General features: G+C 53.4%; 1 protein-coding gene across 10 annotated transcripts in view; it reads right to left on the bottom strand.

The window, feature by feature from the left end:
* Positions 1-4,025: 4,025 nt before the first annotated feature.
* LOC117644179 (uncharacterized protein CG43867) overlaps positions 4,026-20,005 on the bottom strand; it is a 68,057-nt gene continuing 52,077 nt past the window's right edge. For 4 of the 10 annotated variants that reach the window (XM_034383459.1, XM_034383456.1, XM_034383457.1 and 1 more), the window contains 23 exons: positions 13,967-14,092; positions 13,473-13,682; positions 13,012-13,151; positions 12,859-12,933; positions 11,968-12,391; positions 11,552-11,683; positions 11,277-11,460; positions 11,053-11,169; positions 10,609-10,901; positions 10,370-10,534; positions 10,122-10,283; positions 9,771-10,044; positions 9,579-9,691; positions 9,223-9,432; positions 8,913-8,954; positions 7,277-7,674; positions 7,017-7,194; positions 6,775-6,930; positions 6,447-6,686; positions 6,231-6,361; positions 6,022-6,151; positions 5,734-5,943; positions 4,026-5,604 (listed from right to left, as the gene is read on the bottom strand). In XM_034383459.1, coding sequence (XP_034239350.1) covers positions 5,110-5,604; positions 5,734-5,943; positions 6,022-6,151; positions 6,231-6,361; positions 6,447-6,686; positions 6,775-6,930; positions 7,017-7,194; positions 7,277-7,674; positions 8,913-8,954; positions 9,223-9,432; positions 9,579-9,691; positions 9,771-10,044; positions 10,122-10,283; positions 10,370-10,534; positions 10,609-10,901; positions 11,053-11,169; positions 11,277-11,460; positions 11,552-11,683; positions 11,968-12,391; positions 12,859-12,933; positions 13,012-13,151; positions 13,473-13,682; positions 13,967-14,092 — 4,605 coding nt within the window. In that variant the 3' untranslated portion in view covers positions 4,026-5,109. Of the gene's footprint in view, positions 5,605-5,733; positions 5,944-6,021; positions 6,152-6,230; positions 6,362-6,446; positions 6,687-6,774; positions 6,931-7,016; positions 7,195-7,276; positions 7,675-8,912; positions 8,955-9,222; positions 9,433-9,578; positions 9,692-9,770; positions 10,045-10,121; positions 10,284-10,369; positions 10,535-10,608; positions 10,902-11,052; positions 11,170-11,276; positions 11,461-11,551; positions 11,684-11,967; positions 12,392-12,858; positions 12,934-13,011; positions 13,152-13,472; positions 13,683-13,966; positions 14,093-18,070; positions 18,298-20,005 lie in introns of those variants that run through there. The other 6 variants (XM_034383463.1, XM_034383460.1, XM_034383466.1 and 3 more) reach the window with 6 other exon arrangements.

The following is a 20,005-nucleotide window of genomic DNA, read 5'->3' on the forward strand; positions in this document are numbered from 1 at the left end:
ATACTGCCGTCAAACATGGTAGTTTAGTGCACCCAGGTCACTAACAATTTGCCAGGGAATATAACGACCTAGGACTAAATAAACCACGAACGTGAAAATAACACTTAAACAAAACAATCGCGTTATGTAATCTAATTTCGGTGCATGTTCTGGCCGTTCTGGCAGCAATTCCTACTTGGCCTCCCCAGTTCTCAAATGTGTAGCAATTGGTTCGGGAGTGTCATTGAATGGTTGCTACGTAGTGCGGTTTCATATATCTAAATGCAATAATACTATAGGGAACACAATTGTTTTTATAACCTGCTAAATAAATTTGTGTTAAACAGGCATCGTGCCCATACTAATCTGCCTCCACTGGTCGTATTTGTCGTCACTGTATGAAAGAATTAGCAAGGCACGTGACAAACTCCCCTTCTGTTTTTGTGTTTTAATCTTTTCTCTTTGATTCCTTACAGTAAAACAAACCTGACGGACCTCGGTGGGTTCCAAACGTTTTGTGAATTGCCGCCGCCTGTGATTGCCTTTCAGTGACGTGACATGGGCAGGTGAACTTGGGAACACCGGTTTCGTGCAGTCTGCCTGCCTCAGACAGTTTATTCTTGTCGATAATTTGCATATGTAGGCAGGCTGGGGAGGCAAACTGCTTGGCGTCATTGCTGCTTACCCCGGCTCTGCCTTGAGTGGCATCGCCTTGTAAGCAGTCTCGGACGCAATGGCACGAATAGGATTGCAACAACTGCAGACACCGTTGTGGTTCGCGGTCCACCCCTTAAATTGCATGCTGCCAGTTGAGATACAGAACGCATAGAATAAACGCAGACCAGTTGCATCGACGTAACGGTGCGCTAAACGTGTCAAAAAATAAAATTTGTTTAATATTTTTAAACGGAAAAAATAATATCGTCTGTTTTCAATGATAAATGTTCTCCCCGGTTAATCTGAATAAAGCAGCAGTTAATAAATGGAGCCATTTTTAATTAATCTTTGTTTCCTCACCCTAACTAAGCCACTTAATTTTGACTCAAAATACTAGGAATAAACCATGCATACTGCTGAACTAAATTGACTAAGAACTCATTCCAAGTGCTCGCTCAACGGAGCGGCCACAACCGCTGTTCGAGCCGTTTGAGGGTGGCATTCGACGGCTGCCCCACACTAGGCCTAAAACGGAGGGGGGAAAAACGATTTCTTTTCTCCTTGTTAAAATCTGCTGTCTTGAACTTTGTAGATGGTCGTTTGTGCTATTGGTTTAAGGGTTAAAATGTAACACAGCTAGCTCTTTTCAGGTTCCCTTGCTTCAATCATCCTTGAATGGTAAAGTTTATAACTCAAGCGGAAGCATAAACCAAAGGTCGTTATACGCAACTAAAAGACCTGGCGCATGTTGGGTGGTTGTGTTTCTCAGGGACTCCCTACTGCCGCACAAAAAGATAGAGAGAGAAAGAGAGCAATTCATTTCACTCCCACCACAGAGACATAAGGTGTAAATGCAAGGACAAATATTCAACCGTAGCCGTTATCTTTAATTTGGTACCGAGCTGTGTTCATTGCGCCTGTATTTAACGCACAAATTCTACTCTGGTAATTTTGTAAACATGGGTTGCAAACTTTGCCGCCACGATCCGGACCGAAATGCACACAACGCGTTTCCTTGTCCCGCCGTTACCAGCCCCGTGTTTATGACCCAATGATTGTTTTCCTAGTGTAACTGTGATACACTGTCTTAATAATTTAGCAATTATGTCAGTTAAGTTTCTGTATGGAAGTGAACTTGACCCAGTATCCGTTGGCCATATCTCTCAGGAGGTACAGTGCTGAGAAAAGGACGCAAGAAGGATTTTGGATTTAAAAACAAAGCATCAAGGGAAAACATAGAAATCTTTTCGGAGAAGTGAAACGCGTTCTCTGCTTTGTTGAGCTGAAAATAGAGTATGTTTCCCTCCTTAATTTCATACTCCATTGTAGTAGCTTCAATCCGTACTGGGTCCGGATATCAGTTCGAATGAGGCCCAGCACTCGCGCCCCCCAAACCCTTGCATTTTGTTCTGCCCAGTGGAATGCAACGTTGCGGGTTGGGTTGCCTGCCTGCTCTGATGCGCGCCTGGTGTCCTCTCGTCACCCGGACCGGTGCAGTGGAATCGGACTAAGTAAAATTCCGCTTTCTCACCCCTGCGGATGGTCGGGCAGGCTACCCTACCCTCACTGTGAGCGCCCCTTACTTTCGCATAGGCTGTTCATGTTAGCTTGTTCTCCATGTCTTGGTCTTCGCTCTGCTGCCTACTTAATCTAGTTGATAACGTTTTATTGAAGTCACGGTAGATCTTCCATGGGTACCCGGCAGCCTCCTCTGTAGATTGCAGTTGGACCCGAAGTGTTCGTAAGACTTCAGCCTGGTTGTAGATAGTATATTTTTTTAAAATAGGGCAGTTTTTGGTCATGAATGTTGTTTGTCTACATGGAGCCGTAAAGTATCCATTTCATTCCACTCCATTTCATACTGAAGAAGAAAGATATGTTTTTCCGGCTCCATCATTTATGGAATGAAACATTTTAAAGGAAATATGGATGATTTGTAACGCCCGTTTGGAATATTTATGATTGTTTCCAATGATTTAAGTCAGTTTTGAAAGACTTACTGACGAAACTAAATATGTGATTGAGTGGGCTTTATGGGTTCGTTCCATTGACCGCAATTGCCGTGACTGATGATGATTTTCTTAAAATTAGCCCCAACGTGTCGACACCCTCTTCAGACATGTTTTTTCCAACGCGAATAAATTTAGAAGGACTGCAGCATTCTAGCGTAGTGTGTTTGTATTCTGTGTTTGTGCTGTGTACGGGTTGTCTCCTGGTAACGTGATGATGATGATTGAATGAAGAGGAAAATTCGAGTGTGATTTTGAGACAGGGGAATGCCCAAGCATAGCAAAGTTAGTAACTAGAAAAGCTACGGTGCAATGGTTGTTCCTTTATGTAACCATGGGCATGGTCCAGGTGAGGGGGGGTTTCACAAAGAGCATAAAATACAAAAGGGTTGTCGTTTACATTGTAAGTGTTGACAGAGAAAATAAGAAATGCGCTGTATACCAGTGGCATTGCGCAACACAGTCCATTTTTATCATTGTTTCAAAAAAGAAAAAAATGTAATAAAGATTTCTTAAGTTCTGACTTCAGCACCTCTGCCTATGCAAATTCTGAGCAAAATGGACCACTGAAGGCAGACGGTACAAGTACAAGTACAAACGGAAAAGCTTACCAACTACAGAGCAGCAACATCTTATGTTGCTATAGGACAGTTGACAATAAAGTTTCTTCCAGCCTTGTATTCTGCAAAGATGGTTTCCTCCTCTGCGTTTGTCATGTCAAATGTCTAGCTTTGTGACAGTGAGGTTGCTGATTGACAGAGACGTCTGAATAAACTGTTGACAACTTTAAAGCTGAGTAGTTTTTATTCATTCCTTCCTCATTTCTCTAACTTTCGCTGCTCATCCTTACTAATAAAAATTACACAAACACATATCTATGAAGTAGATATTGAAGTTGAGTAAGTTGGTCATATATTGACCCTCCCATGGCCTTTGACGCATTTTATTTCGTGATGGAATGACTTTCCCCGTGGGTTCTGGAGCTCCAGTTTTTCGCCAGTAAAAGATCGTTTACGGCAGAAATAGCCCTCGAAATAGTATGAGGAGCCTATAGGGAGTACTCCAGCACAACGTACTGGATTTTGAGCCATTTTAGATTTCCAAAAACGGTAAAAAAACCACGCCTTCGCATTTTTTCGAGGAAAATGGTCAGCGCATTTTAATATGTGTGACCTTTCCCCGGGACACTAGTTGAGTTTGGTTGAGTTGAACAAGCTGTGGACGGTGAGTTGTCTGTGGACGGTGAGACGCATGTGATTATTGTTGCTATTTCTTTTTCCTTCTGTGGCACAGCTTCGGGATATTGAATTCCGACCGATTCCTGACCGCGCGAGAGAACGTTGCTGGGTAAAAAAAATATAAGGTCTTGAAAAATAGCAATTTCTTTGTTGAGAATTGTAGTTATATTTTGAATGTTACAAAACAACTCAAAACATTATGGGTCATCTTTTTTAATTTATAAAATTACTTCGACAATATTTTAAGCCTCGGTTTCAGTGTGCGCAAAGACACATGCTCTACATTCCAATGACACATTTTCCATTGCAATGTGATCATATCATACATCAAAAATTGCTGAACATTTTATGGTACACAAGGTAAAACAAAATGAACTTGAATGTGATTCAAAATAATAGAGAGACAAAATAATAAACCTAGCAATATACAATAAATAATGACCAAAAGATGACTAGCGGTTCATAACAATATATAAATCTATTCACAGACTTGGCTTAGTTTGGCGTAGTATAGCCCGCTTGGGCGTCCCAGCAAGAAATAGCAAGTGTTAACTAATTTTCTTTAAAAAAAAAAAAACAAGTTAAAAGGGGTTACCGAACGCTAGCTTTCTCACTGGGACCGCTTGTTACACGGATACGACTAGACCTCAAATAAAGTTTTCTGCCTTATTATAAAATGACTAAAATTAGTCACTAAAAGTCAGTTTAATGTGTCAGACTTACACAATTTCTACTTAATAAATTAGTTAATTCATGTATTATGATGCTGCCCTTCAAATAAGAGTCTACAATATTTACACTATTTTACAGAGTAAGTGTCAATCACAGTGTTTTAAGATACAGTTTTTTACTGTGTAGTTCATTCGCATGGCTTAAACGCCTGTAATATCTGTAACTTGGCTTGGCAAATTGATACAGTACAGAAGGAGCGCCTTCACTCCAGTTGGTCACATGGTCCTACTAAACCTAATTGGACTAAGAGATCACCACACAAACGGTTACCGCTACAAGAAACACAGCGCAGACTGATTCCGAGAATCGTTTCCGTCGCTCTGTCTCTCTCGCACTCATGGGGCGTTCCGCATGCGCGCGAGAGGGACAGAATCAGTCTGCAGGAAGGAAAACGACCATTCCCGGTCCCCACATCTCACAGGCCCTTCTTTCCACCAGCACCTCCGCCAGGCTCAGCACTCAGTCTCCTTGCCTGGCAGAGATGCTGGTAGACATCATGTGAGCCCTCCGTCCAGCTGGTGCCTCTTCTTCGAGTCCGAGCGGTGCAGGCCGCCGGGCGAGTGGTCCGGCGTGGACTTGAGGATGTCCGGCTGCTGGTGCGTCAGGCTGGACGGACCGTGGCCGCCGTGGCCGTGACTCAGATGCAGTCCGTGGCTGCCCACGGACGACAGGGTGGTGTTGCCGGAGAGGGGGTGGTGGCTGCCCAGCGTGCCCAGGGTGCCCAGCGTGCCGAGCGAGGACAGCGTCGTGTGTCCCTGCGACGACAAGGTGCCGTGCAGGGTGTGCGTGGCGTGCGACCCGATGGACGAGAGCGTGTTGATGGCGGTGGAGGGCCCGATCGAGTTGGTGGCCACCTGGGGGCCCGCCGCCCTGGACCGCAGCGACCGGTGCGAGCTGTTCCTTGTCAGAGACCCCATCTGCGGCGTCCCCGGCAGCGCGCGGCCCATGGCGTTCATGTAGTCGGCGATGAGCAGCGTCAGCTCCAGAATCTAGTAAAGAAACATCAACAAAATTAGTTCAAATGGCAGGTGCAGCTGCTAAGAAACTCGTACACACACTGTAAAATTACTTGAGTACGCCCTTTTGAGTGCGAAAGTAAGTACTGAGTGCACACTTACCTTCGGCTTGCTCAGAGAGAAGAGCAGTTTCTGCGAGCCGACCGCGTCGTCACTGGAGACGACTAGCATGAAGTCCTCCTGGCAGCCGCCGAAGGTGACGACCGAGGTGTAGGCGTAGCGGGCCAGGGCCTGCATCGTGCCGAGCTCCAAGAGCGTGATGCTGTCCTCCGCCACGGCCAGCCACACCACGGCCGGTTCGGCCTGTCGGAACTGAAGCACGGCGGACATGGCGTTAGCGGGGACACAATTGGAGGAAAACACTTCCCCTTGGAATGGACGAGTACTTACCCTGGCCTGGAAAAGCCCGGCTCCGAAGTACGGCCACTTCCGAGTACACGTTAAATAAATCCTCACGCAGTCGGTGGTGTTTCTGCCCTTCAGGGTTGTCCACTTTTCAATCAGTCTATCTTGCAAATCCCTGGAGAAACGAAAGAAAAGAGTCAGTCGTCACAGATTGACAGCGAAACATCAAGGTTAGGTTAGGTGTCAGAGCTTACTTGAGTCCGTCCTGCGTGAGGCCGTCGCGGTAGCGGTAGGGGTAGAACTTGTCCAGGGCCTGAAGTACGTGGTGGGCGTTGTTGCCTCCACTGCCGCGTCCCTTGTCCGGGTTGAACTCGCCAACGTCGATCTGAAAAATGCCGCGATTTAAAGTAAAATTCCGGACCAAATCCACATAGTTTTTCCGACAACCGAATTGGTTTTGTTTCACACACCTGTGCCATCAGGGAGGCCAGTTCCAGGGCCAGCTCCCGATTCAAGGGGAACCGGCCTTGCACGACCTGCTGGTTGATCTGGTAGCAGAGCAGCAGTCTTTCCCTGTCAGTCTCCCGCTGCGCGGATGACCGGTAGTACAGGCGATTCTTGAACGTCAACTGAATGACCCGGGTGTTTTCGAATTTGCCTGACCCCTTTTCTCGAAGTGCGGTCTCCCATTTGGAAATCACGTCGCAGAGCTGAAAGAAGCAATATAGGTAAGCGTTTGTGGCGAAATACACGGACGAAAAAAAGCGAAAATTTCCGAGACGGGCGTGCACACCATACCTTAGCATTCAGTTCTACGAAATGCTCCAGGTCCTTTTCGATAGGATCGTCGCTGAACAGAGTGAACCCGGAGTGCGACGAGTCTCGGCAGCCTATTTCCTGACTCAGAGTACACAGGAATTCTTCTATTGTCGTCGAGCCGTCAAAACTAACAACCTGAAAACAAGAGCAGTGTTTAAGTAGAGTCGAGAGGAACCTCCAGAACGCAGAGGAAACGCCCGAGCGTGTTTCTTGCTTGTTACCTGGTAGGCGCCGTTCAGCATGTGGACGGGGATGGCGTGGGGCAGCGAGTGGTGGTACGGATTCTTTAACAGGATAGACAGCACCTCCATTCGCGACGGCTTGGCTTCCCGGCTTCCGTTCTGGATGGTTCTCTCGAGCGCGCGCTCGCAGTAGGCCGCGTACTTGCCGCATTCAGTCCTACAATAAAAACAAAGAAAACAACTTGAGCGAAGGTTTTGCGGCGGACACGGCACTGGACTGGAGCAAGGCGCTGTCGTACTTGGTGTCGGCGTTCCTCCGGAGGTGCAGCTTGAGGTACCAGAGCAGCTTGTTGTTCTTGGGCACGAAGAGGGACACGGCGAGGGCCAGCAGTTGCCAGCCCTGCACGAACACGAAGGGCGGCGGGTTGATCTTGCAGTCCAGCGCGGACGAGCCCTGGCCCGACGCGTTGTGGCCCGCCTTGTCCGCCGCCCGGTCTGCCGAGGAGTGCGCGTCCTTGGAGACGGACACGATGGACTGAGCCTGGTGGCGGGTAGGCGGGGGTGAGGCGGACGCCTTGACGTGCTGCTCCTGCTGGAGGTGGTTCAGGATGCCGGCACCATTCCCCACGGGGGAGTTGGACGCCGCGGAGGACGAGTCGCATGTGAAGAGGCTCTGGGTTGCGCACAACAGCAATTGCTGCAAACCGGCCAGGAAGTGTGTGTTGGAGAAGAAAAACCTTATTGCAGGCTCATCGTCATTTCGAAGACAAAGTCTTAGTTCAGGGACAATCACAACTGCCCCCCCTTTTTTAAAATAAGAAATAAATATGCCCGTCTACAGGCGTAAGAAACAGCTACTGTATTTGCATTTAAAATCTAAGTAATTGGGTAATATTGCTGTCCATTATGGATTCAAACTACAAGTCAGGAAAAAAGGATTGTAAATTTTTTGGCCTGAACTACAGTCCTAGGGACTTTCTAGCGGCCACTTTTCGTGCAAAGGACAGATAAAGGACATAATGTTGCATTCCAAAATAAAAATAAATCAGAGGACACGCTCTATTTTAGAGAAATAAAAGTAGCTTCTGCAATAAGGGGTTTATAATGTAAGAAATGAGAAATGAATGATGTGGCTATATAAATGGCTGTGTTCCATGACCAGTAAGATTTTGTGAATGATGCACGTGTTTTGTAGAATGAGTTTTAGTGAGAATGGTGCTGCAAACGAACCACAACCAAGCAGAAACAGACGTCCAAAGCTCAGCGAGCAAAAATGATGATGAAAATGAAGAATTAAGTAACAATTAAACGCAACCTGCTGAATCATAAAATGAGACGTGCGAATTGCATACACCCTTTCCCGAAATTAAAGAGTAAACTTATAACCCACGGGAAATTTGGGGATCCACTCGGGTAGCCCTGCACTGACCACCAACGCAATGAGTCAAGCTAAGCACGGTGCATGACTGGACAGGACAAATATACTGCAGGTCTTTGGCAACGTTGTGAAGAGAAAAGTGGAAAAAAAGTAACTCTAAGGGGGTTGTGTGCTACAGGCAAAGTGTGCTGGTACTACAAATTTACAATGTAAACGATGCCGAAGGATAAATTGAGGATTACATGCTTCTTCTACCAGAAAATGAAATGTGCGTGGATTTCTATCTAAGGAGGCGCGTAAAGCTATGCAGTGCTTAAAATCATAATTTTTTTTTGAGAAATAAAAACAAAAACGCGTCTTGAAGATAGAAAATGATAATGACTTTCGACTTGCCGGTGTTAGCGATGAGCGTTCCCGCGCACCTTGTAGCGTGACGCTCGCTAGACGCAGTGGTTAGTTATTTTATTTATTTACAATTTCAGTCATGAGCCCGCGACCGCGTTTTTAGGGAAACCCGCAACCGACCGATGGAAGTTGTTTTTCTTCGTCTGACTTACATTTCTGAGCGCACGAATTATTGCCCGAGTTTTCTGGGATTGCTGAAAATGACGGAACATTGATACCAAATCCGCAACTCTCCCCACAAACTTCGACAACGGTGCTCGTGAAAGGGACACGACTAAAAGTTTGCTAGAGTCTATACACTCAAACGCTAACTAGCCGTTCACCCACGTCTCTTTCCCTCTAGATAAACATCTATACATCTGGTCGTTACGGTCGACGGCTACACCAAAGGTAACAGGTACGGTATACGAGTAACAAAAATTACTGTATAACAAACAAAGGAAAAGAAGCGGGCCAACTTACACGCGAATGCTTAAGCTTGCTGAGACTCCGGTTTACCTGCACCCCTCCCTTGTGGTGCACATGCCGGCTCGTCTGCTTGACGAGCGCGCACAGCAGCTCGTTCTGCAGGTCCGGCATGTCCAGGCACTGCTGCAGGGCGTTCTGGGCCAGCACCACGTGGTAGTCGATGCCCGCCTGCTCCAGTGCCACCGAGATGAACAGTTGGCAGCACTGCCGAAAGAAGCACACAATGTTAAACCGTATCATCCCGTATCGAAAAACGCATTGCAGGATGGTTCCGAACAGTGCTCTCGGGGTGTCCCTTTGCATGCGAGAGAGACAGAGCGACGGAAGCCCAGTCCGGACTGCCGACGAACCTTGAACAGTTTGATCGCCTCGGCCTGGAGGGACGCCGAGTGCAAAGTGGTGAGCGGCGAGTTGATAGGCTCTTTGCTGTGCAGCAGGAGGGGATGCCTCCACAGCACGTTGTCTGGAAGAGGAGGAAAGGAGGTGGTTAAGCGTCTGTCTGCGCGCTTCACGATCGTTTTGAAAACCAAGCAAGTACTCACTGGCATCACCGTCCGTTTCCATGAGTTTCTGCACTATTTGCTCGTACTGCGTCCCGGCGTTCGGACCCCCTCCGGACACGACAGTCAGGTGGTACAGCCAGGTGTCCTTCTCCTGCTTGGACGGCATCAGTAAATACGTTGGTCCCTGGTGAGTCGGGAAAATTCCTATCGTCATTTCGGAGGCCTCTGTGTCCTGCTCCTCCGAGTCCGAGTCCGAGACGTGGTCCACCTCCTCCACCCGCGCGTCCCTCATGTTGATTTGGCCGATGGGATTCTGAAAACGGCGGCAGGGCTGATTAGAAACGGAACAGTTCAGCAACACCGCGCCTTCAAGGAACGAAGGATACTTACAATATCACTGGGTATTTTGAAATACAAAAACATTTTTCCTAGCAGGACACACCAGCACTTCCGAGCGTGGCCGTTTTTCACTTTGGTCAGCCAGCCCTGGATGGTCGGCTTGTTGTCGTCCTTCGAGAGGAGCAGCTTCGCGGCGTTCCTCCTTTGGACGTTCTGAAGAAAAGGGAGCAAAGTCATGAGATAAGTAAAGTCCAGGTGTCCTAAACGCGTCATAGTTTAGTCTGCACAAAAATGCACACCTGAAGAATTCGGATCCAGTCCTCCATGGTGGCGATTGAATCCGCAGTTAGATAATAGGTTTTCTTTCCAGTCGAGATCTCGAAGGTTGCTGCACCGTCCGCACGGTTTATCCTACAAATTTCATCCAGGACTATTTGGCCCTGTGGTTTCCTATTAACGTCGCTCTGTAAAAAGACAGACACACAAAAATGTGACTCAATCAAAACTTGCAATCCAAAGCGCCGTCCGAAATATTTACCTGCGACTTCCAGTACGTGAGTATCCCATTCTTCAGCACGAACCACCTCTTTCTCCATGTTTTCAACTTCCCGCCCAGCTTCGCTAGGTGGCCCGACTTTTCCAGGGACTCGGTAGCTCTCTGGATGCTGGGGTAGGACGGCTGAGGTATCTTCCCCAAGGTGTTGTCCGCGTACGAGGACACCCGCATCAAGAGAGACGGCATGGAAGAATCTATGCTGGACGTTTCGCACCCTGAGAAGGCGTCGGGCGGTATGGCGTAGTCCTCAGAGAGGCCGGACTCCAGGGACGTGTCTGTTGAAACAGGAGGTTAATTAGAAACAACAGAAAACAAAAAAGGCTACACCGGTGCGCGAAATGCAACACCGCCATGCAGTTAACTGAAGCCATTGGGATTATATTTCAACCGTAGCGTGACATGCGAATTAGAGGCAGCCACACTCACCTCTCCTTATGCTCTTAGAGGGCGAGCACGAAGAGCTCTGTTTGGCCGGCGACAGGCTCGACGTAGTCTTTAGACTCTTACTTGGACTTGAACCAGATCCGCCGGATATTGACGATTCTATCGGACGTAAACATGCGATTAATGAACAAACTGGAAATCAAGTTACGCCACCAGTTTCTTGTTAGGTGCGTCCGACTCCCCTCACACTGCCGCATGCAACTTACCTGTGTTTTCACTAGAACTATTGGTGGCCCGTCCCTCGTGCCCTATCGCGTGCAACCCTCCACCGCCCACGCCACTGCTCCCGCCACCACTTTGCACCATCAAGTGATTGTGCTCGCCCTCACCGTCCGAAGAATCGTCCGAGGAATCCCCCGTGAACGGCATGGACCGGATCTGACTGGCTCTCTGAAAACCGGGAAACAAGATGTCATCGATAAAGCACACATAACAAAACTAAACCGATTACGAGAAACGAAGCCGCCAAACGCAAACTCACCCCTTTCACAGTGGCGTAAACAGGAACACTTATATCACAGTACCCCGAAGGGATTTTGCTATTATTATTGGTAGAGTCGTTTGAATTTGGATTACTACAGCTAGAGTGGACTTGCAGGCCCTCGGCGGCGACCTGCAACAGACGACAGTCAGAACTAGGTGACTCCCTTAGCAAACGCGTGTAGGGAGGTCAGAGAGCGTCCACCACACGGAAATAAGGTCCCCAAGCCAGCAACTTGTACGAGGCCAACTAAGTTGGAGATAATTTTCCTCGTCCAAGTGCCCAGTCGTCGCAACTAGCTTTTAGTGGCTTTTAGTTGTAGGTGTCACATTTTCGATTGCAGCTATCGAGCTTGGCCTATCGCTAACCTCGACAAAGCCTTTTGGTCCGTGCATGCGCGGTTCATGGCGACGCACCTGGTAGATTCGTGACTCCCAGGAGGGGAACCGGTGCAGCGGCGGCGTGGGCGGCTTGGGGGTGGAGCGGCCGGACGCGGAGCCGCTGCTGGTGCTGCCGTCCGCGGCGGCGACCCACGGACTGCGCTCCCGGCTCGGGGTGTAGATCTCGGCGTAGTCGTGCGACATGTCGTCGACGTGCGCCTCGTGGTTCCGCCCGGACGGCTGGATGGCCAGGCCGTCCACGGCCGAGCTCAGGTCCTGCGACAGCATCCTGGACGAGTCCGTCGAGTCCATGGTGGTCCTGTGCTGCGGCATGGCGGCGCTGGCGGAGAGCTGCCGCCGGTGGTGGAGCTGCTTGGCCGCCCTCTTGTGCAGCGGGTCCACCTCGGAGTACAGCGGCTCCACCGGGAGGGAGGCGGGCGCCGACTCCTCCACAGACTCCCTGGAAGCGGACGGACACGTCAGAAACAGCAACCATTTTCGCCGGACAGAGATAAACAGGCCGAGTGAATTCACCGCCAACTGTTAATTCTGCATGTACATTATCCCGTGCTTGGATGTTTCGAAACAATTTTTTTACAAATGACTTTGTTTTTGCTTTCGTGTGTTGGTACGACGTTGTGAGCCCATGCCCCCGTGTCATGCTCTTCGACCGGAACACGTAGTCCCCCGAGGCTAAAGAGTGCACTAAGGCTACCAGTGTCCCTACAGGACGTCCGTGCAGTACGAAACACCATAGAAGACAGAGAGAGACAGACAGAGAGATATAGAGAAAAAGAGAAGGAGTATAAAAGTGCCGTAGAAAAAGGAGATCCGTGAGAACGGCATGTGGTGCAAAGAACACGAAGAAAAGAGTACACCGCCTTCCCTCGGCAGTACGGTTCGCTACACGAAATGAGTCTGACGTACGTTTCCACCGCACTGAGCGGCCCACCGGCGCGTCGCGTCACTTGTGGAGAGCGGCGTGGGGACTGCCTCCCACATCTACAGGACCAACAGGAATGTCATTCATGGTTCAAACAGTGTGGTGGCAGCCAGCCCGCCAGACCTGCCGGTGCGTACCTGCTGGATCCGCCGCTGTCCGACCGCCGTCTGTTGAGCGCGTTGGCGATCAGCAGCGACGCGGGGGACGATGACATGGGCCGCGACCCCCGGCCGTCCTCGGCGCCCGCGTCCAGGCAGAGGCTGGCCCGCGAGGGGCTCTGCGGGACAGAGACAAACTTCAGCAAACAAAACCGAGACAGCCGGAGGCAGCGTCCTCGCACTCGTGGGGCATGCCACAGTGGGCCAGAAGACCGGTACACGCGGCCAAAACTCTAGACGCCTTTTTTAGCTGCAGAGTCGCGAAACAGGACTCGAACCGAGCGTGTGACCCCAGCAATGGATTCCTCGTTCGGAGAGCAATCCATTGGTGGGGCCAAACGTTTGGTTCGAGTCCCGTTTAGCGACTCTGGAGAACGTGTCTAGAGTTTTGGCCGCCTCCACCAGGCTTCGGGCCTACTTGGCCCACACTGTACACTTACAGCGCCCGGCCGGTCTCGGAAGGTGGCCGCCACAGAGGACGTCTGCGCCAGGTGGTTGCGCAGCAGCTCGAGCTGGTGGTTGCACTTCTGGTTCTGCTCCCGCAGCAGCTGGTTCTGCTCCTCCAGCTCGCGCAGCTTGTTGGTGACCCACTCCTTGATCCGCGCCGCCTTGGCCTCCACCTGCTTGGCCTCCTGCAGTCGGAGCTGGCGCTGGAATACAGTCGCACGGATTAGTTACAGTACTTTTAAAATACTATCAAAGAGAAATGTATTATTTTTTTTTTCAAGAAAAGCCGAAGGAGCGCGGTAAAAAGGGCCAAAGTAACGGCAGCCTCGCGCGACGCCACAGCAGCACATTAGCCCCCGCCATAACGGCCCCAGATAAGGCCCTTGCAGCCCTCGGAGCCTTGCTTGGAGCCCTTCGAGGGCCTCATTAAGGGCGGGGCGGCTCTACTAGACGTCGAACGCCGCCAACGCGGCGAAGGCAAAATTACCTGCTCCTCCACCTGGGTCTCGAGCTTGTTGATGGCCTGGTCCTTCTCATGCACGGCGTTGGTGCCCGACTCCCAGTCCTGCCCCTGCACCAGGCGCTGCGCCAAGCGCTGCTCCATGATCCGAACCTGCCGACAGAGGGAGAGGGGGTCGTCAGAACGAGAAGCACAAGCCGACACGGCGGTCGCTGGGCGTCCACACCTCGAAAGCAAACACACAAAGCCATCAACGAGCACAGATTGACACGGGGCCGCTCTCTCCGGCCCACCATAAACCTGCTGCCGAAATATAAGTGGGGGTTTTCCGACAAATGGGCTCGGCCGGCGCCGTTCCGCAGTCCGGGCACGACAGGTGTGCGACTGCGGGGCGCGGCGGGGCGCGGCCGCACCACTATATATGAAAATAGAGAAATCCGGAGGCGCATCGGCCGAATACCAATCCCAGCCCTGGCCGTGTCCGACACTTGCAACAGCGAGACGCCAGCGCGCTAGCAGTGCCGGTGCTCATTCACTCGTTCCAGCGGGGCCGGCCCGGCTCCAGGCCCGGCTCCAGGCCCGGCTCCAGGCCCGGCTCCAGGCCCGGCTCCAGGCCCGGCTCCAGGCTCCAGGAGGCCGTTCCAGCCCTTCCAGGCAACACAACAGGTGAGGGGACGTGACCGCCATCCAATAGGAGGCGCCCTTTTGGGCCGAGGGATAGGCCATTTCCACAAACAAAGGACCGGGCCAAACCTATCCCGGCTACCTCAGCGCAGCCATGAGCCATGCCCGCCCCCGACTTACCCATTTTAGGGGAAGCCACTATCATCTTGAGACTGTACGACGAGGCGGCAACCGCACGGCGGTCAAAAAACGTCCACTTTTACTTAAGACAAACTGGGAGAAGAAGAAAAAAAAATCAAAACGAATCTCAGATTACCAACGCTGTTTCGCTGTCACCCTCGAAAAAAAAGGAGGCATTGTCCGCGGAGGCAGCGGGGCGCGACGGGGCGGCACTGGGTCACTCAAGGGCGGCGAACCCGCGGCGTTCCCAGAAGGCCTCCCCTCGGCCGACACGCGCCGACGGCCGCGAGGGGTGGAGCTAGGGGGAGGGGTGGGGGTAGGGGTAGCAGTGCACCGACGCATATTACAGCAGATGAGCTGACGTCACACAGATCGATTTGTCTTGCCGCCGTCCTACTTTTAGTTGGTAAGTAGCCATCAGGAGACGACGGCGCGACGACGCCCCGGATGGATGTCTCCCCCCCCCCCCGACCCCCGACCCCGCCCGCCCCCTCCGGCCTGTCATACGCCCCTCCGCGACATGCGTCACACCACCTGACTCACACCGTGCCGCCTTTTCGGGGCGCCGCGCCCCCGGCGGCTACAGCGAAATTAGTCCTACTGCCGCCCCTCCCTCTAATGGAAAAGAAAGGGTGAAAACTCTACAGCCTAAAAAAAACAAACGAAAAAAAACAAATGAACGATCAATGAAAAAGTTGAGGTGACAGCGACAGCCTTGGTCTATCTGCCCGGCATTGCACACACACTGTTCAAAAAAGGGTTTGAAGGTTAGAGGGGGCTGAAGTAAGACCGAGCCACATTCAGGCTGATTTCTCGACGAGTACGGTAGACGCTCGAAAAGCGAGCTCTAGCCGAACCTACACGGTGAAAAGGGACCCTGGTTTTCCCATGAAGACAATGGTAAAGGCATAGGCGATTTCCAGGAAGTTCCTGGGAAAACCAGGAGGAATTTTTACCGTGGAAAATCGGAGTGAATGTAATGCGATCTAATGTGGCCCTGCCCAATCCGAAAAATCGAACCTCCTTCTAACAGTGCGCCTACGACTCGGGGTTGCCGAAAAATGATTGGAGGCGAAGAGTGCAGCCCGGAGTGAAAGGCAAGTCGCCACGGAGACGCGGTGACGCGGCTTCTGAGGGAGGGACCGGCCGCTCTCAAAGAAGCCTCTCATGCGTCGCGTCTGATTGGCAGTGGCGCGCTCGTCAAACAGTGCGGGGACTCGAAAGGCACTCGAAAAAGGAACGCACCACCGGCAGCGAGAACAACAAGGGCAAGAACAAGGACAACAAAGAGGGACTCTACACGCGGCACGGCGTACACGACGCGCTGCCTGGACTCGTCAGGCGCGCTCGCGGTTCACAGGGTAACTGGCTGGCCGGGTACACATGACACCCCTGCAGGAGTCCGCCCGCCCCGCCCCGCCCCGCCCCGCCCCGCCCCGCCCCGCCCCGCCGGCGCCACAGCTGGGCTTGGTGGCGGACCCCGATGACTAAGACTCACTCACCCCGCTGCCCCCGCCCCGCCCCGCCCCGTCGTCGCGGAGGGGTGGCCGTGGACAGACGGCGAGCACACAGCGCGGCGGCGGCCTCGGCTCAAAATTGAAGCTCCTGGACTTGTTTGGCAAACACGTGGGAACACGACGAACATCCCTACTGCAAACAGCAGCGGCAGCACAGCCGTGCCGAGCGCTGAGTCGGGCGCGTGATGTCTTGAGCGGGCCGCGGTTTGGAGTGCCGCGGCGTGCGTCGCCGACAGGGCTGTTGAGATTTTATGATCGATACGCGGCCATACGCGGCGCGTGGACCCGACGGGGTGAGTCATAATCCCTTGTTCGGAGATCTGTCTGGCCACCGCGGAGGGGGAGGGGGACGAACGCGGAGCAAATGGACCGCGGAGAAAGGCAGGAAGACGAAGGCGACGTCGAGATAAAAGAGTGTGGGGGAGGGATGGAGGGCGCGGGATTCAAAATATTATCTCGATCCACGCTTCGCGCTGGGCTGCGCGCCGCGCCTGGAAATAACAGGCGACGCCAGTGGAGCGTGACGACGGCATCCCCCGCCGACTAAATGAATGAAAATGGTGCCTGACTCAAAGCGGCCGGCCGCCAGCCCGAGCAGCCAGCCAGCAGACTGATGCCGAGAGTCTCTCTCGCACCTAGACGGGACGCCCCACGAGTGCGACAGAGAGGGACTCGCGGAATCAGTCTGCCTGCAGCCCCTCCACCACGCGCGCAGCGCTGCGTTGTTATATTGGAGGGGCGGACCCCAATAAGAGCAGGGGGGGCAGTCGTCCCATTTCTGGTTAATTAAAGCCGGCGAGGCAGGCAGGCGGGCTGGCTGCTCGGGCTGGCCGGCTGGCCGCAGAATCACACATGCAAAAGGGACACACACGCCGCCCGGCCCGTCCGGCCCCGATTTGCATGCAAACCGCGGCATTACAGGACTACCCCCTCCCCTTCTCCCACTCCCCAGGAGGTCCCCCAGGGGGGCCCAGGGCCGGGACCCCGTTACACCGGCACTGGGGCGCGACGGAGCGGCCCAGGTGTGGCCCATAGGTTATGCCAAGTCGGCCAAGTCGCCCGGGTGAGGAGGGTAGCGCACCGCGTCCCAGTCGCGTCGTCGCGCGCCGCGGAGCGCGGGGGAAAACATTCCTAGTGTTGAACACAACGCGAAGATCACATTGCGATTCGAACGACGAATATGAATGTACAGCGCAAGGTTCGTGTTGCAATTAAAACGACGAGCATGTTCAGCGCGAGGCTCGTATTGCAATTCGAACGACGAACATATACAGCGCGAGGTTCGTATTGCAATTCGATCGAATGACGAACATAATACAGCGCGGGATTCGTATTGCGATTCGAACGACGAATAACAACCGACTGCGAATAACCATGACTCCCGAGGGGTGCGTACTAACGAGATGCAGCGTGAATGGGCGTGGGCGCGCACACACACAGGCACACACGGGGGAAGGGAGAGAGAGAGGAAGAGAGAGAGGGAGAAAGAGAGAGAGAGAGAAAGAGAGAGAGAGAGAGAGAGAGAGAGAGAGAGAGAGAGAGAGAGAGAGAGAGAGAGAGAGAGCAACTCGTTACTGGAAAACGCGGCGCACAGGGGACAGCAGGGGACAGCAGGGGAGGGTCTCTCTGTCGGCCGCCATCAACGAATTGAAACCGCACACCTTCCCTTTACAATGCTGCTTTACGCCACTAGGCGGACGAGGGGGTGGAGCGGGGCGGTCAAAGGGTCATGGCAGTGCGAGCGGTAATTGTGCGGGGGAGGGGGGGAAGGTGCGCGTCCTGGGTTCACTACGTCCCGCTACGTCCTCACCGGGCCCGGGGCAGAGGCGGACTGTCACCGGAGTGGTTCTCTTGACGTGCTGGCTTGCGCTGGTCTCCTGGCCATGGTCATGGCGCGGGCCGCGGCGTCGGCGGTGTAGGAGCAGCCGGGTTGCGCGTGCCCGTTGGCGTGGCCGATGGTGTGGCTGTGGCCGTTGACGAAGCCGTTGGTGGAGGCGGCGAGGATGCCGTTGTGTTCTTTGTGTTCTTTCGAAGGTCCGGGGCCGTTGGTGGATCCGTTGGCGCCGTTGGCGGGGCCGTGGCCGTTGGAGGGGCCCGGGCCCGGGCCCAGGCCCCCGGCGCCCCCGGCCCGCGAGCCGGGTGGCGGTCGTGAGGGCCGCAACGTGGCGCCGCGCTGGTGCCGGTCCTGGGAAAGCGGATCGGCGGCCAGCGTGATCCCGCTGATCCCGCCGAGGGACCCTGCCGATCCTGTTCAATCTGCCGCTCCTGTTCCCGTTGTCTCCGTAGATCCCTGCCTGCAATAGGACCGCCGCCGTCAGCCCGTTTCCAGGCTGTGCTGGGCTGTGCAAGCTCTTTCACAAGGCCACCGGGCGCCCTGCCCTGCCCTGCGCTGCCGGCCCCGCTGCCCCCGCCCTAAGCTGTATAGAGTAGCACATTCGGCCGATGCCTTGGCCGATGCAGTAAGACGTCCCGGGGGATTCTGACACGGCGATTCCCGGGAAAGCGCTCGCCTCCGTGTCGCAGACAAAAAGGAAGAACCGTCCCGGGTAGAAGGACGGCAGGTGGCGGGCTCCCACGCCGGGCAAGAAAGGAAACGACTTTCTGAGACACCGATAACGAGCGAGGCGGGCCGGTGAAAATGAGTACGGTAATGGCTCAAAGCAGCGGAAGGCAGCAGCCATGTCGGAAAGAGGGTGCAAATTAAGGTCGCATTCAGTGACATTGATTTTGTTAAACGCCGACTGACTCGTTTCAAGATTAAGTGGGATGAAAATCACCACCACTGTATAAACCTTCCGACACATTAAAGCACAATTCCGGTACAATTACTTCATATGCTACGAAGTGGTTTCTCCAGCTGAAGTATCTTAAAAAGGCCTTGTCGAAACGCACAGTTATTTCTGTGAGGCCTAAGATAGTTTCTCATGATGTGAAAATGTAGGCGAGCGCGGACGCCGTGCAGCCAGGCAGTCCCGCCGACACTGCCGCGCGGCGGGCTGGCCTACCCAGCCTCCGTAAGGGGCGATGGCGATAGGCAGGCCCGGCGCGCGGCCCTGTCGGCGGCACAGCCTAACTGCACGGCGGACAGTGGGCCAGAAGACCGGTGGAGGCAGCCAAAACTCGAGACGCGTTTTGAGCTGCAGAGTAGCTAAATGGGATTTGAACCGAACGTGTGACCCCACCAATAGATTGCTCGTTCGAAGACCAATCCATTGGTGGGGTCACACGTTCGGTTCGAGTCTCTTTTAGCGACTCGGGAGCTCCAAACGCGTCTCGGGTTTTGGCCGCCTCCGCCGGCCTTCTGGCCACGCCTACGCGAAGAAAGGGACCACATCTCTCCTTTTCTGGCAGTGCCTGCCTCGGCCGCTGTCATGAAGACCGGCCTTCTGTAGTCGCCAGCCGCCCCGCGGCACCGAGGGAATCGATAGAGCCGCAACTCGGCAAGCGACGCAAGCGACGCAAGCCAGCATTGCACAGCCGCCACGGCCGCCCAGCGGCAGACCACGTGCTTCCAGCGGACCGAATCGGCACATCGCACCGTCGCTCTGTCTCTCTCGCACCCGAGTGGGACGCCCCGTGAGTGCGAGAGAGACAGAGCGCCGCTCGGAATGAGTCCACAGGCGGGACAAGACGGGGAGCGCAGCAGGCGGCAGGCAGTTTGTTTTCGTGACGGGGTCACCTTTCCCTTGCAGGGCTGTGACCGGCAGGGCGGTGCCACACAGTGGGCCAGAAGACCGGTGGGGGC

This window comes from Thrips palmi, unplaced genomic scaffold, assembly GCF_012932325.1.
Source record: "Thrips palmi isolate BJ-2018 unplaced genomic scaffold, TpBJ-2018v1 HiC_scaffold_17, whole genome shotgun sequence".
Classification (NCBI taxonomy): Eukaryota; Metazoa; Arthropoda; class Insecta; order Thysanoptera; family Thripidae; genus Thrips; species Thrips palmi.